This window comes from Semicossyphus pulcher, unplaced genomic scaffold (genome assembly GCF_022749685.1).
Source record: "Semicossyphus pulcher isolate SPU_LCO1_2020_fin unplaced genomic scaffold, fSemPul1.0.p SCAF_6, whole genome shotgun sequence".
NCBI classification, from domain to species: domain Eukaryota; kingdom Metazoa; phylum Chordata; class Actinopteri; order Labriformes; family Labridae; genus Semicossyphus; species Semicossyphus pulcher.
This window is the reverse complement of record NW_027211737.1, coordinates 14,236,752-14,254,139: the sequence shown is the minus strand read 5'-3', so window position 1 is coordinate 14,254,139 and position 17,388 is coordinate 14,236,752. Positions and strand designations below refer to the sequence as shown.

The 17,388-nt window shown below is 39.8% G+C and overlaps 1 protein-coding gene across 1 annotated transcript; it reads right to left on the bottom strand.

The window, feature by feature from the left end:
* Positions 1 to 6,163: 6,163 nt before the first annotated feature.
* Positions 6,164 to 14,925, bottom strand: hsd17b3 (hydroxysteroid (17-beta) dehydrogenase 3). The gene is made up of 11 exons (XM_069683021.1): positions 14,724 to 14,925; positions 9,256 to 9,302; positions 8,958 to 9,033; positions 8,744 to 8,851; positions 8,545 to 8,612; positions 7,891 to 7,935; positions 7,591 to 7,625; positions 7,396 to 7,477; positions 7,247 to 7,312; positions 7,001 to 7,150; positions 6,164 to 6,895 (listed from the first exon to the last, which is right to left on the bottom strand). Exons 1-11 carry the CDS (start codon positions 14,872 to 14,874, stop codon positions 6,752 to 6,754), a joined length of 972 nt encoding a protein of 323 aa, XP_069539122.1. The 5' UTR covers positions 14,875 to 14,925; the 3' UTR covers positions 6,164 to 6,751.
* Positions 14,926 to 17,388: the final 2,463 nt, after the last annotated feature.

Genomic DNA, 17,388 nt, shown 5'->3' with positions numbered 1-17,388 from the left:
GATCCAATTATTTCATGTAACTTTACCCTGCAGTGTGCACATATCACGTGTCAATCTAAAACTTTCTCAAATTACAGTTGCGAAATAAACTCATTTTTACTGTGAATTTAAAAGTTTAACCCTCAAAAACTTGCTGCTTCATCAAAACTGTGGGTTGTGTTTTGATTCTATTTGATCAACAGAAACCAAACGTCCATCCATTATCTATACTGCTTATCATGTTCAGGGTCACGGGGGGCTGGAGCCTATCCCCGCTGTCATTGGCCGAGAGGCGGGGTTACACCCTGGACTGATCACAGGGCTGACACACAGAGACAGACGACCTTTCACGCTCACATTAGCACCTACGGGTAATTTTAGAGCCACCAATGACCCTAACAAGCATGTCTTTGGACTGTGGGAGGAAGCCGGAGTACCAGGAGGGAACCCACGCATGAACAGGGAGAACATGCAAACTCCACACAGAAAGGCCCACTTCATCCAGACCGGGATTCGAACTAAGAACCTTCTAGCTGTGTGGCGAGCAACTGTCCAAGCATATGTCATCAAAATTTAATATGAATTCTGCTTAATCCATATTGGTGCACAGATATATGTGCCATTACCTTTCTAACTTGGCCACGCCCACTTTAAACCAACACAAATCCCAAATACTCCCATGTAAAATAACCAAAGCTGTTCCAAATTAGCAGGAAAATAGTGCGTTCATGTGGGAGTCAATAACTTAGAAGCTTAAGCTTAAGAAAATTATTTGTGATTGTGATTTTAATGCTCCAGAAACACTTATCATTAGTGAGTCATTCTTCTCCAGGCAGCTGTTAATAATGTAGATATCATGACCTTTTATTTAACAAACTACCACAGGTGTTTATGAGGGAACAGGGTAAATAGTTTGCATCTAATGACCATGAAGAAACATTAAGGTGACTCAGCAAGTACGCAGCTACATCAGGGGGGCACAGAGTCCTCCCTGGGTTACGGTAACTGGCCGAGGAGGTCTCTCAATGTGAAAGAGAAGACCCCCACCTTTATTAGAAAATTACACACCATTTGCCCCTCATTCCTATCTAGTTACCCCAGCAACTGTTGGCTGTTACTTGGGTTAATTCACCAGCTCCTGGTCCTTCCGTTCCCCATTGTGCCCCGTCATAAAAGAGATATAACACAGATGCAAACTCACGCGCACACACTCGTACAAACAAGTTTGTAATGCAGAAATGCACTCAGTCAGACTAATCCTCATTATGAGCCGTGCGTGTGAATATCAATGAATTGCACTTAAGCTTAAATGTATTCATTCCCAACACCTGCAGAGCTGCAGGAGAGAGTAAGTGAAGGAATTCTAGACAGTTGAAAGAGAGCCTTAAATCCAAACGTCGCACAAAAAGACACTTGTCCTCACCGACCCTCAGAGGTAGGAGCAACATGGACGGAGGGAGGTCTACACTTTTGCTCCGTGCAGAACAAAAGGAATGGAAAATTGTGTGTTTCCCCATGGGGTAAATATTGAGAGCAGAGATATAAACGTTCGGAAGAAAGGCTTTTCCGAGCTGCCTGGGTCGTCTGTTGCACTGCCAAAGGCCTGTGCGTCACTTGATCCATTGTTTAGTGTAGAGAGGGTCTCGGTAAGCAAGCGGCTGCCTTCCCCGCTCCAGCTGCAGCCTCTCTACTGTTTATGTTTGCAGGGCCCTTCGCCTTGAAGTGAGGCTATACAAGCAAAGCCTGGCCATATGTGAGCACTGGGCCGTCAGAGGAGTCACAAGCCTTTTCTTTTCCCTTCTCTCTCTCTGAAACTCTTCCTTTTTTTTTTACCCTCTTTCCTCCCTACCTTTCATCCTCTTTTGTCTCTCGACGTTCGTGTCGTTCGCTCTCCCGTCCCTGACAACCTGCATTTTGGAGAAGATGAAGGATTGGAATTATCTTCTTGAGTTTCAAAGAGCTCCATCCTAAATAGCAGAGAAGTGGTAGGTATTATTACTCCTGTGAGGAATAATTACCCCGAAAACTCCCCTTTCAGAATGAATCTGTGTGTGCTCAGCATAAAAAGTTTGACAGACAAGGTTGTAATTATGCCACAGAAATATTTCAGCTAGTATAAATATTCAAATATTTATACTGGTGTGTCATACTGACATGCACAGCACATTCAGAGAGATGGAAAACGTTTAGGGATAAAGCCACTGAAGGAAATATAGTCAAAAATGCAAAGTGTATGAAATGGGCTTTGGGGGTTTAAAGCGTTTATAATTAACATATTTTCAGTGGGAGTTCAAAAATAACTGTAAAATTGGATTTTCTTTCAACATCCAAGGTGAATAAGTTCCAATATTTAACTAAAACTCCTAATTCAACCTGGAAACTTCTTCCTGAGGCAGGTTTAGTGTGCGTGTTTGTGTGTGAAGGTTACTGGTCCTGACCTTGGCTCCTGGGTGGGCCGCGGTGGCTGTGTGCTTGTCTTGGATCATCTCTGGACCCTTCTGTTTACTGAAACAACAAGCAATCAGTGTCCAAGGAGGAGAGACGAGTCACATCCTCAAAGGCAGCACCTCTCTCCTTTTCTCTCCTCTTCTCACACACCCACACACACACAATGTTGCGTGTAGAGGCCGTCCTCTGAGCCCTGACCACCCACACAAGCTTCGGTCACCCAGTGAAATGAAGACTGTGACTTTCCCTTGACCCCGTTCTTAATGAATCTCTCATCTGCCTGAGGCGTTAGGCATGTCGAAGCCAGTTTGACTTCATATTTGTGCTAAAATATGATCCCATTGATGGTAAAACCATTATTCTGCGAGTGCATGAGAGAAGCTCTCCCACCTTGCTGCTCTGTAAAGGAAGAGAGCTATCTTGGTTACCAGTAACCTGCTATTATGAAAGTAGTCACGTTAAATTCTGAACTCTGTGAACCTCATTTGCTTTGAAAACGGAAAATTAAAAGGTGTCATAAATGTGTTTGCACAAAATTGCAGATAACCTCAGGTGAGGAAAGTCCCTGGTTGGAAGAAACAGAGTAAACAGCTTTTGATTTCAGCTGCAGGTGACACACACAAAGTGCAGTGATAGGAACATTACAGATGAAAGACCTCATGGAAATTCCCACTGGTGGAGAATAGTGTTATTACTTTTAATTAAACTGGAAGTTTCGTTATAGTTAAAAGACTAAATGTTTTGACAATGAGGCATATTTGCAGGTATGTGGCCTAATTTGAATTTAGTGCTAAACTGATTCTTTCTGTAGCAAATTCATTTGACTTTATTATGCAGCTTTAGTTATTTGGAAAATACAGTTGTATTACTCTTAGTTAATTCAATCTCTTTACTTACTTTACTTCTTTATTTGATCAGATACAGGCTGGGATCATCAATCTGAAATAGCCTGACCCTTTATTAGTTTCAATACTGTGTGTGCATGAGCGTGTGTGTAATACAATAATCAGAAGGCCCTTTAAATCCTTAACATGTTGTGCCCTCTAGTGGCTATATTGTATATTACCGTGAGTATTCCTTATTGGAAACATAGTGAACTCCTTTGATGTGCTTTAAATCCATGGTTCTCAACTGGTGGGTCAGGACCCAAAAGTGGGTAAGGGAGCTGTTTTCAGTGGGTCTTGAAAAAAAAAAGTCTATGCTGCGCTTTTATTTTGAAGGACATGGACATGTGTAGTAGAAGTGTAGTTTATTCACGCTCCATGTATCCACTGGATAATCCCAGCTACTTTTCCATTCTTGAAACTTGATGAGCCCTAATGTAGTTGCATTTATGTTGCACTTTTTTAGTTTATTTCTGTTGGAATTAGCCTGTTAATTGAAGTAATTGCCGAGGGAATATTTTCCTCACACTGCTACTTGCTGGTCATTTTGGTTGACTGTTATACTGTTGTGTTTTGTGAAGCTGACAAACTGTGATGTTTTCTAACAGTCTAAGGATAATTCTGTTGTGTTGTACAGAAGCCCACGGACAGATCTGAGATATATGATAGAAATTGGCTTTGGTTGCTTTTCTTGTCTTTTTCTTGATTCTTTCTTCTTGTAATCTCATATTGTAGCTCAGTGTAAGTTCAAGCAGGAAGAGTAAGTTCATACTCATTCATTCTTCATTTACTCCATTTATTTATGCCACGTTCTGTCCTTCCTGCTCTGGTGATCAGCTGATTATTGGCGTTACTATTTTTTAAGTAGTAAACCAATCGGATTAAGCCTCGACTTCTATCGACCAATCATCCTGTTGCTGTCAGATCCTCTCCTTTGCTGTCAGTTTGTCATGTCAGTCGATCATCGTGACCCTCCTACACCCCAGTCACCTCCAAATCCATCACATCAGTGTCCAAGTCCAGCTCCTCAGCTCATCCTGCATTCTTTCTTCACCACCACCACCAGTGTCTAGATTCCATCGGGGGGTATCCTATCCTGTTCTCGGCCTCATTACCTCTTCGATATTAACTCACTGATTGAAATAGCTTGACTAGTGCGCCGCCCGTCTCAGAAAGTATCATATGGGATTAATAAAGACTATTGCTATTATTCTTTGCCATTTTCAAACAGTCAAACTAGACAAGGATCATCTGGACTCGGGGTCACTGTGACCTTTTGTCTCTCTCCAGCTCTCTCTCTATCCCTCACTCTCTTTAAGCCACTTTTCCTGTTCCCTGCACTATCTCTCATGGGGAGGGTCATTCATCATTGCTGCCTAAACAGCCCGGTCACTCAGTGATTAGTGACTCTTTCAGGTCAGACGTCTCTGTAGCACATACTAATTCAAATGGTTGTGTGCATCTGCTTCTGCAAATGTACGTGCAGACATGAGCGATGTTTGTGCATGATTTAAACACTGTACATCATCCTGTAAGCAGCAGGATATTAAACCAGGGTCCCCAGTGTGTTCTCATTTCTCAAAAACCCTGTAGACACTAATCAGTTCTCCTCCGGCCCAGACTGGTTTTGTGAATATCAGGACATTGATTGACGCCTGAAGTTGTCTGCTGGTGGACTCATCTGATCAAATGTTTCCTCCATCTCAGAGGGGAAAGGAGGATACTAATGACAGATACAGGTGTGTGTGTGTGTGTGTGTGTGTGTGTGTGTGTGTGTGTGTGTGTGAATAGAAAGGTTACTTCTGTTCAGCAGATAAGGCCCAAAGACTTTTATTATTAGTCATTTGTCCCTGAAAGATTTATGTCTATGGGTAACTAGTCATACACACACATTCTTACCAACCCTACAAACAGGGGACTATCATGTTACACTGACCAAGTGGGGACCTCGGTTTTGTCATTTAAAAAAAACAAAAACAGAACAGAAAACTAACTTTTACCATAATATTACTTCAAATGTGATTTTTATTTTCTTTTTTAAAGAAGTTGCCAACAGGGGGACTCGCCGGCTTGAGCGAGGTCCACCTATGTAAGAGGGGACCTCCATATACAGCACACTCTATACGAGTTTTTGTTTACTGCAAAGACTTTCTTTGTTTCTTTAAAAAATGTTTAATTTAACTTTAATGTTATGAATATTTAAACATTACAATAGTACATTAAAAAAATCACTATCAATAGATAATGTTTAACAAATAAAAGCAACTTGCGGCTGCATGCACTAACGTCAAGGACCTCAGTATCAGCAGCATGATTTACTTGACATATATCAAATTGAATAGGGACAAGACACATCAAAATAAGAGTCTATTCATTCCAACTCTTGCAATAAAAGTGAGCAGAAAAATAATAGTGAATGATATCAAAGTACATTTTCAAGGAAACATGCGAATTACTGCCACAGAGTGGTGAAACTGCGCCCCCTTGTGGACATGGTGCCTTAAAGTACATTTGCACTAAGTAGCAATTTTATGAGGCACATTTTAATGTTAAATGTTACAATGTTACAATTTCAATGTAATTTAATGCAATTCCATACAACAGCTCTGTCATATACACTAAGTTTGGACACACTTTCCCATTCACTTGTATAAGAAAATGTGTCCAAACTTTTGACTGGTAGTGTATTCTGCAGCTAAAAAGCTCCAAATGTTAAATTTTTGTTGCTGTTGTTGGGAACTGGTAAATTAAATTATCTGAATTAAAAATGAAAGTTAGTTTTGTACAGGACCAAAATATATTGAGAAGTGTAATGTTTTATATATTTTTTATTTACATAAATTATATGCAAAAGCATATAATTTTGATAACACCTTTAACATCTTCTTAAACTTTACGTATAATAAAAGGAGACTTTATGGCTGAAGGGTTGTATTGGATCACATTAGATTGTACACCTAAATAAGTGGACCCTGTATGTTTCTCTATTGTAGGAGGAGACATTTATTTTGAATAAAGCAGAGCTGTAAGGAGTAAAAAACACCAAGGGGAATGTTTTTAAGATCAGAAAACAGATGTATAAACCCATTTCAGAAATCCTTCTGAACATACAGTTTTTGTAACAACTGTTTTTAATAACAAGCTGCCATGTTCATGATGTTATTTCAATCAATGCACTTGCTGTTTGTGAATACATAATGATCAAGTGTAATTTCATGGTAGAAGGTAGGTCTGCTTTTTACAAATGTACAAGTATGTGAATCATTTCCTATTAAGAAGTACATAATAAATGGACAGCTGAGATTACTCCGGGAGGCACAACCATACTTTGACATAATTCTAACAGTTTTGGGAATATATCAAGACATATACAGTGGCTGCATATGAACAGAGACTGGAATATTGGCCTTTGCAGTGGTCTGTTATCCCCCAGTGCATATCTAGTTTCTGATTTTCGCAAAAGTTGCACTTGTTGCGGTGATGGATGCATTCTGCACTGTTTTCTTCTTGATATAGTCTTGTAGGCTGAGTAGCATCGAGTCTGAATAGAGAACCGTGAGAGGAATTCCTCGCAGCAACCCGCCCTGTATGTGCACGTACAAACATCACCTCAATCACACCGAAACATTTGTCTTTCGTCAGGTCACTTGCCATAATTTGACATTATCACTTCTACCTGTAAGTCTTACCAGAACTATGTGGGAGATGCTTCCATGCGTTATGTCTCCAGCTCTTATGTACTGCAGGGAGCTTTTTACGAAGTCCTCTGGTGTCAGAGTCACTAAGTTGGTTTCCAGGTAAGCTGTCATTCGAGTGGAGACCCCGAATGGAGCCACAGCCTGAGAAAACGACGAGAACAGGTAACAGAGAAAGTAATTATTATAAAGTTATGACAAGATTTGAAGAAAAAAAATCGATAATAAGAATCAACACACCTGTATAATAACCCCCTTATCTTTGAATTCAGCTTGAAGAGCTTGAGAAAATCTCTCCACAAACACCTATTGAAACAGAAATTATAGCATAAGTGATCATACAACCTGATAGAAGAAAAGTATAGGTGTACTAATGGTGCTGTACTTGCCTTGGATGCAGCATACAGGGTGTACAGGGGGAATGGAATACAGGCGATGCCAGATGAAATATTTACAATCACCCCTTTCCTCCTGCAGAGGCAGAAAAATGGATGTCTTATGTTTTAAAACTAAATGTTAATCTCCATGTTGGGATTTCATTGTATTGCACATTACGTCTTATTAAGAAAACATGGGAGAGAAACCTGTTCTCCATGCCTGGAAGGATTATTTTGCACATCTGGAGAAGGAAGAAATAAAGTGATAAAGACATCATTTTCATGATGACAACATTCACATTTTCACTTTAGCAAATTAATAGAGACAAAAACTATACTGTATGAGATGAAACTATTGTCTGCTTGAACCCTGACGAGAGTCTGAGGATTGAAATGTTGTAAAAGTGGAGTAGGTGATGCACTTTTTATTAATCGTCGAGGGTTTTTTATGGTGTGTAAGAAATTGTGATTGAGAGTTAATTCATGAAAGAAAATATGCGACCTTACCTTGGTCATAGTTTTCACATTGCAGTTAATAATCCTTGTAATTGTCTGAAAGCACAATTAAACATGGACTCAAGTAAGCTTTATTGATGATTAAGGGAAAAGGAAATTTTGATGGATAGAGGTAAAAGTTTGCTCTCCAAAGAGTTAAGGAAGTAACTTTCACAGTTACACACCGCAGGATCAACGGTTGGTTGACCAGATCTTGCATGAATATACCACTACTTAGTGTCAGTTATCAGATATGTGCTAAAGAAAGCAGTCTGCAGATAAAGGGTTAAGGTTTAGCTGGTGAGTTTTGTGACTGCGGGTGCACTTTGGAGCTGTTATTTCATGCGTATGAGGATGAACATGCAAGTGCATGCAGGTGACGTGGTGTTCATTCTTGCCAAGGGTTTTCACAATTCCACTTATCAACAGGCGTTGAAAACAAGGCCTGCAGCAGTTTACCAGCAAAGGAAGGTAAGAAGAAAAATATAGAATGAAGATGTTATCCAACATATTACAGCTATGTGTATAATGAAATATTCATACATGTGTTATGAGGAAGGGAATGCAGTCATACGTTTTGTAAGAGCTCAAGGAATCACCAGTGCATTTTTAATTGAGGAGCACTGAATGTACACAGGTCACATAAACTGCTGAGGTGTCACTGACCTGGTCCAGCTCTGCAGTCTCAAGGAACTTGGCGGGGACGACGCTGGGCAGCATGCCTACATTATTGACTAGGTTGAAAGATCCAGAAACATCCAGTTTAAATGATATTGCTATCATAACTTATGAATGTTTTCTTGTGTTTAGTATGCGGAAGTGGATCATGTTTTAAATATTACATAGAAGAATATAATAGTCAAACCTAAAACCCCAATGTTGAGGTCCTTGAGCTGATCCTTAATTTCCCCAAAGACATTTTCCTTCACGAAGTCTGTTACAATCACTTTCACCTTCCGCCCCGTGCTATCACCTATTAAGGATGAAAATAGAATAAGCAGCATACTGTGAACTATATGCAAGCATGCAATATGATGCACAAACAGCATATTTGCAGGTTAACAGAAAGCAAGCTTTACCTATTTCTTTGGCCACCTGGTCCAATGTTGCTTTGGTTCTGCTCAGGATTACCACGTTCATGCCCTGCTCAGCCAGCTGAGAGAAGCAAAAGTGCAGTTAGCAGACGTGGATAAAAGAAAAGGAGTTATTTTATCTTGTATGATAAAATGAGTAGGACAGAATTTTAGATACAGTCATGTGAGGCAGGTATTTCATCTTTGAAAATGTATTCACTTGACCGTTACTTTATACAGTTTAAAGTACAGAAATATTACATGCATGCAAAAAACAAGCAATTATTTTTAAACAATGAATTACCTGAAATGCATATGCTCTTCCGATGCCTTCTGAAGCACCAGTCACCACTAAAACAGGGAAGCAGGGATTAGTGCAACAAATGATAAGCATCAGTTGTCATTAACTCCTGCAGTTTCCATTGTAAACACCAGGGGCACTGTGAATCCGCGCCATGCTACATCATCTCTGCTGTCAGACTAAATCCAGGATTGTGTTTGTGTTTGTTTTTGTTTACTGTACCCAACTCAGCCTGTAACAGACTGTGCTGATACAGCATGTTCCCCAGTTCTGATAAAGAATTTGGTGAGAACAGACAAGAACTAAATGTTTCTGAATACTCTCCCATCCCCTCCTTATCCTGATCCTCTTTCCTTCACTATTTCTAGACAAAAAGGAAGGGGAATCCATATCTTAAGAGTGCTGATTTGTCAGGCCTGAAGACACTGGATTGGAGGGTATCCATTAGTTTAAGCAATTGTCAGCATGGGAGAAGCCACATGAGTAATCTGAGTCTTGTAAATGATCCTCTATTCATTTAATTTTCCAGTTGAATAAGCAAACTTAATGTTCCTTTTAAATGTGTGAGCAGCCCTTTGCTTCTTACCAAATGAGAACAGTGTCAGATGACAAAGCTCGAGGCTCCAAAACTTGTACAAGATTCTTAAGTACTTCTTTTGAGAATTGATTTCATGCTTTGTGTGCTGCATTCACCAGAACAAACTAATGGTCTGTTTTTTGCATGAAGGATATATTTGCTAAATGGTAAATGGACAGCACTTATGTAGCGGTTTTCTAGTCTTGCGACCACTCAAAGCTGCTTTTACACTTAATGTAACATTCACCCTTTCACACACACATTCACACACTGATGGCAGAGGCTACTACCTTAAAGGTATAATAAGTAGGATTATTCCTTGCATTTTGTCAACAACACATTCAAACTGGGCCCCTCCTCCAGAAGCTCACTCTCACTCTCTTGTGCAAGAACACGCCCACCCCACCGAGCTAACACCAACAACTCCCGAATACCTTTGCGCCAGCTAACTGCCAGTTAGCTTGTCCTACCCGGTTTGAGGCACCTACCTGTCCAACAGAAAGAAGGCCAACTCTGCATCGCTCTTTCACCATGTTCGCCGGTCTGACGGGGCCCAGTTGCTAATTTGAACCACTCCCACACTCAACTATACGCTGTGATTGGCTCAGGGAACCACAACAACACCCCTCCTGAAAACATCCCGTGCAAAGCGAAACAACAGAATAGATGCAGAGGGAAGGGTCTCACAAGGGTCTGCACACACTCACCAACACACATGTATAGAGGCCCATAAGTGATGATTTATATTATATTATATTTGTAAAAGTCTATATTTTAGTTTTCTAGGAAAATCCTACTTATTATACCTTTAAGTACCCAACTGCCAATCAGTCATCACATTCACACACCGTTGGCTATGCCACAGGGGGCAGTTTGGGGTTCAGTGCCCAAGGGCAATTCGATATGCAGACTGAGGGAACTGGGGATCAAACCACCAGCCTTCCGATTGAAAGACAACTGACTCTATCACTGAGCCACAGCCGCCCTCTTGATTATGTTTACCGTCAAAAGCTGAAACATGATATGGTTCTCTGAAAGAAGATGATAATTTCTGGCACATTTCCCACTCCTCACTTAATGGCAAAGACCATGACAACTGAATGTTTCCATCAGTTTGACATGAAAATGAGAAACCTGCAAAACAATTTTAGCATTTTTTTTTAAATGTCTTGATTTAAAGGGGTTGATGGTGCGAAATTGCAAAATAATTGTTCTATCTTATCTGGTATCATGTAGGCACACCTGATAGTTTTGGTTTCTTCTGACAGGTCTTTAGATATCTGCACCTAAGATTTCCTTTGCCACCCCCGAGTTTCTTTTTTTATAATGCAGACAACAGTGGAAAAATGAACTTTTTTATTAGATCAGCAGCATGCTCTTTCAAGTCCCTTAGACTAGGTCTAATTCTTTTGATGCGTATCAAAACTGCTACAATTGTGTTCTTTGTATTTGTATCGAGAAAAAGAGATACCCTGATTTTGTAATATGAGAGATGAATAGCTCAATTGTGGGTTGATAAAAATAAAACTGTGCATGGCTAAAAACCACTACAGGCAAGTTATTTATATGAGCCAGTCCCTAAATTAATCTGTGAGATGACAATGAAATGGGTTTTTTTATCCAATCTAGAAGAATCGGGCATTGATCCAATCTTACTTACAACATCCTAGTTTACTCTTTATTCCAAATATTGTTAAAAGGTTGGTTGCAGCATAGTTGCAAGTAAGCACTGGAGTACTGGGAATAGTTGATTTGCAATTACCACAGGACTGAGAGTGCATTTTATTTGACTTAAAACAATGTAGTCAGTCTGTTGTAATATTTCCAGTTGAGGGAGTCCCACAAGGTTCAATACTAGGTCCATTTTTATTTAGTCTTTTTGTATATATTCTAAATTGTTTCCTGAAACTTCCCATTTGGATTTGTGTTGTATGCCTTAACATACAGTTGCATAGTATAATATACGTTCAACATTTAAGGATTTTATGATGAGGGACACTAAGATATATGTAATATGACAGAATTTTAAATAATTATATGATGCTCGTTTCGCAAGTCAGCACCTTTGTTGCACGTCAGTCCGCACATCACTCTCTCTCACTCTCTCATCCTCTCTCAAAAACACATTACATGGTTAAATAAACTTGCTAGTATAGTTTAACAGGATGTATTACATTGCAGAAAATACATTCTCAGATAGTTTTAGAATATTTGGTTATAAAATCTTGGTTTGTTTAAGCATGGACTCAGCCTGTTTTTGTCACTCATGCATTGTTATTGTCTACTTGTTCATTACAGCAAGTTTGCAGGCATGACGAGCTCTTATTATGAATAGTTCCTAATTGTCATCTGGTCTAGAATGCTCCAGGATGTCTACATTGTGCCAGAGCACGGTTTTCCTTGTTCCCACAGAAAAGGTTTAGTTTGGTAGCCAACACAAAGTTGTTAGGCAACTGATGCAACTTACTATAATGAAAAGATGCCCACTTAATTGTTAATTGGGGGTCAGTTGAACTTTGTAGAATGAGATAAAACCTCATGCAGATTTTATTTCAGATTTTCAGGGCACACATTAATGCAGAGTGGCAGGTTTTCTGTGGGCTGGAACATACTGTTCTGATGGCTGTTGTCAGTTGCCCTGTGCTGGAGAGGAATGAAAATGGTCTTTGGAAAGAAAAGAAAGATCAGCCTAGTATTCTGTTTTTTTATGAGGCTTCTTTTAGCACTGTGGGAGACTGAATAACCTCTTCAGAAGATGCCAAAGGATTTTTTCTAAGTCGATGAGACTGTTCTGGGACCTGCAGAGGAATGTTTTGGTGTGATCACTGTGAGTTGGTTTGAGTGCAGGGACAAATTCAGAGATTCCCAAGTGCCCCCCAAAATCCTAAACTAGGACTGCCTATTTGCCTTGTCAGATGCGGGACTTGTTTCAAAACTATTTGGGCTGTGTTGCAACAGGCTGCTAGTAGCTTTCTTTCCATTTCAATGTGGCACATTTCCTTTAGTACCTTAAATTACTCTGACCACACAACTTCCGCTTGAGTCCTTAAAAAATTAAGCTTAGAAGGAAGGGTTAATTAAATGCTATTCATTTGCGTACGTGTGTGGACACATACTTCATGCCAGTCAGTGCCCCAGTTGGGCCACCCCAGTCAAAAAAGTCTGGATCCGGCCCTCTTTGAGTGGTGAGCTAAGTTGAGTGTGTCGGACCTGCTGTGTTTAGGTTAAAACATACACAAGCTGTCCTAAAGATTTGAGGATGGTGTTTTGTCTGAATGCTTGAACCAGCTGGCGAGGTAGAAGTGTCTCCCTTATCATTTTCATTTCTATCTGTCTTCTTATCTTTAAATCTCTTCACTGAAAAATGTTGTAAGGGCAGATTAATCTGTTTGTGAGTCCTTTTCATATACTCACTTGCTTTCCCTGTTCCCCTGCCAGTTGCCTTGTTCTCTCGTGACTTCATTGCTGCTCCTCTGCTCCCTGCCTAGAGCCTTACAAAGTTCAATAAACCCAGGATTTCTTTTCTTGTGTGGTTTCACTCAAAGTAGTTTCTATAAACAGATCCTGCATATGTTAACAGTATCTGTAGGCGAGAGATTTTTGTCGTCACAAGTGTCCAAGTATGCAGAAAAACAGTCCGATTGGACAGCAAAAGGGGAACACATTGACCGCAATGCAATTCCAGAACCCATCGGCTATCATCCCTTTAAACAGGCATCTGCATATGAGTGCAGCCCACAATCCCTCAACTCAAACCCAGTTCTTACATCTCAAGTTCTAAGTTGGACTGTAAACAATGAAGAGTGCACAGAACAGGAAGTCCTGGTCTGACAAGCCCCAATTGCTTATCTGAATAACCGGAAGCTCCAAAATATTTGCGGCCCGAGATCGTCATTCTAAGATAGGGCTTCCGAGATTGCTCTTAACTCAACAACAGAAATCCTTCAAGGCTGGCTAGTAATCACCTTGTTGAGTCAACCCAGGTTTTCCGAACATAAAAGGGCCGATGTTGCACCATTTGACCATTTGTCTACTGCCCAAAAGTTCAAACCCTGCCTTGCTGTACTGGCCTCTGGATTTGTTTGCTGTGTTTGGACTGACCACCTGTGTATTACTGCCTGGTTTTCCAGAAATAATAAAGCCTTCTGTCAACACTCCTTTTTGTCCTGTGTCTGTCTCTGTGACTTAGTCTCTGCTTAGCCCTGTACGATTACACGCTTATAGTTACCTTTATTTAACCCCATTAGCAGTGAACATATAGCAGTTAACGACAAATATTCTATTATATTTCAGGACATGTGGGCATAAATATGATTTGTAGATAGATAAAAAGATCTTTGAGATCTCTCTTCTGCAAATGTAAGCATCTTCTCCATAAGTACGTGGCATCTAAAGAAAGTCAGAACTTGCCTAATACGGTTATAACATGATACAAGTTCAAACTCGTGTAATGTTGAAACTCTTGCCACATTGTCTTAATCAAGTATGCAACTGAATTTTTTTCAGCTTTTTTGCATGTTGCATGCATGTAAAGGCACATTCAGGACTGGACTCACCTCCAACCTCAGCACACAGTACTTTAATTAAGTTTATTTGACCTTAATTAAGTCAACACCATGGTTTATCTAAATGTGTTTTAAAGTGTGCTGTCTAGGTGTGATATGATTTGTTTTTTAATATAACCTTTTTAATTGCAGATTTCTGCTTACACATGTAAGCCAAAGATACATGTCTGCCTTTGCACTCAAAAAGTAGACAATGCAACCTTAATTATATTAATTTTGAGTGCACAAATCTAGTATTTTATGAAAAACATTTTTCATTTTATATGACAGCCCATCCAATCATAGTCTTAGCATGTATTAGCAACCCAATACATGCATACAAAACTTACCTGCCCACTCTCCCATAGAGCTGAAAAAGGACTTAGGCAGTGGAAACCACAGTTTTGGAAAAAGCTTAAAAATGAAAAGAAGCAATTTGACACCATAGTAAAGAACAACAGCCGCACCGAGATAAATAAAAAACAGGTCCATTAACTCCATGCTTGTCCGGCTGCTTGTACCCTCTCTGTGCTCGTGTCTGCTCTTCTTAGTTTGGTGATTCAGGAAAAATAAAGAATGACAGAATGAGGGAATAACTCTACCAAAGGACACTCCCATTTCAAGAACTGACACACATACTTCAGACACACACACACACACACACACACACAAACTCTGACTTGCATGTAGACACACACACACACACACACACACACACACACACACACACACACACACACACACACACACAGTACATGTTGTATCCACTCACAATGCCTTATAGCTACTGAGGCTCCAAGTACAAAGATCAAAAATGATTTCTTAACAACCCAACCATTCTGAATTTAGGGGTAGACAATGGGGGAACTTGTGATGGAGAGTTATACATGCTGACTCATGAAAACCACTGTCATGAGTGAATTTCCCTAAGGGACACTTTTAGGATTTACTCCTGATCTGTGTTTTAATTAGATCTTTTACAGCCTTTTTATCTTAACAAATATCTGCACAAATCAAGAATAACAACATGGATGTTGTGACTCTACTCCAAATCCAGTCTTGTCTCTTAAGTTGGATTGTATTGTTTAGTTGAAGTTATTGTAAAGTAAATGTAAATTACAAAGGTTGTAATTGAACAAAGGATGGAATCTAGACTCAGCTTTGACTCATGTGGTATGTGCTCTTCTCGGTGAGCTAGCAGGGTAGGGAAGACCGGGGTTGGTTGTCACACTTTTTACACTTGTGTGATTACTCATGATCAGTACATCTTACAGTGGTCATTCCCAAATTAAACAGAAGCTTAAAGCCGTGCCTTGAAATGTCACTTTCATTAATTCAGCAGCAATTTATTAACCACCAAAGACACTCTGACACACTGTGACAACCAACCCCATCACGGGATTGTTATGAACAGCTGTATTTCATGGGGTCTATACTCTGCCACAAGATCTCAGTGGGTGCCTCAGCTTTTAAAGTCTTGTAATGCGTAGAAGTATTTATGTCCATAAGAAGTGTCGATTTTAAATAGGGAAGGACAACACTGCTTTACCTATTGCTTCAAACTCCCATTGAACCTTACTGACCTTGCTGCAGCTGTGAGCCTGAAAATAAGTACATAACTAGCTAAAAAGGTCAAGTTTTTCTTTTCTTTTACGATCTTGATGAGTGAACATTTCCTCAGTTGTAGAATAACAATATTTTCAACTCATTTATCACTGTATCCTCTAATCCAGGTAGCATGGAAAAGCTTCCCATACGTGTGGACATGAAGTGATTGGCCACACTGAACTTAAGAGTGGTTTGGCAGTAACAACTGATATCATGTCATTGTTTAACTCCAGAGCCATCAATATCTAAATATTCATTTAAAGTAGCAGACTGATAAAATACTGAAATAAGCAATTAGAAACCATGTAAAAGAGAAGATGTTATCATCAGGCAGCTGTAAGTGGTCCTGATCCTGGTTCTGGGTAGACGATTAAATGGTCGCGTCGACGGCCACAAATCAGATGCACCCAGGGTTGGGTGAAGTGATAAAAGACGTCAGTACAGAATTACAGAAAAAGTCCAACACAGAAGATCATCTAGACATCAATTGTTGAAAAAAGTGCTGTTTTCTGACATCTTATCTAGTCCTCCAAAGTTTTCTCGCTGTTTAGAAATCTCATGTAAATGTGTCCTTACCTTTGAGAAAATGTTGTGGAAGAACTGTAAGAAGCGGTTGCTCATCTTTGATTTGGCCTCCTCACCATCTACATTGTTATAAGTGATACACTCTTCAGCCTCGTCTTGGTCCATCATCTCTGTCTGAGTGGACCTCAGGTCTTCTTCCACAGCAGCTCTGGAGGAGGGAGTCTCTTCAGGACAAACAGAGTTCTCTTCACACCCTTCAGAGCTCCAAGAGGTCAGGTCAGGACCGCCTGAGTTGAGGGCCTCATCTGAATGATTGAGAGGAGCTGGGTGAACCCCTCTCCTTCTCATCCCTCTGAAACACCATGATTAAAGTGGTCACTATTAGTTCCACACTTATTTTCTATTTAACTATGACAACTCTACAAAAAATGTTGTTGAAGTGTCACAGTGTAGGTGTAGTGTAGTGTCACAAGGCTAAAGGGAATGTGTATAATGTCAAAGAATCATTTAGAGTAACAAGCTGGAAGCGGTTTGAGTTGAACTCAGGTTGCAGTATAAATAATTATTTAATGTAAAATTGTTTACATTTTAAGTAATGAGCTGGGACAGGCTGGAATTGAAGCCATGAAGCAGTGGGGACGAGGCTTTGTATCATGTTGCGCTTGCTTTCTATAATTTAAAGTTTTTTAATTATCACAGTGTGACAATAAAATACAGTACTGCTGTTATGTAATGGGAAATATTTGTAATGTAAAGTAAACATTTTGAGTAAAGACCACAGAGAGGCTGCCACGGTAATTATCTTCGATTCATTTTCCCCTTAAATTACAAAATTTAATACCATTCATTGATTGGAAAATACAGCAGCAGCAGCCGACTCCA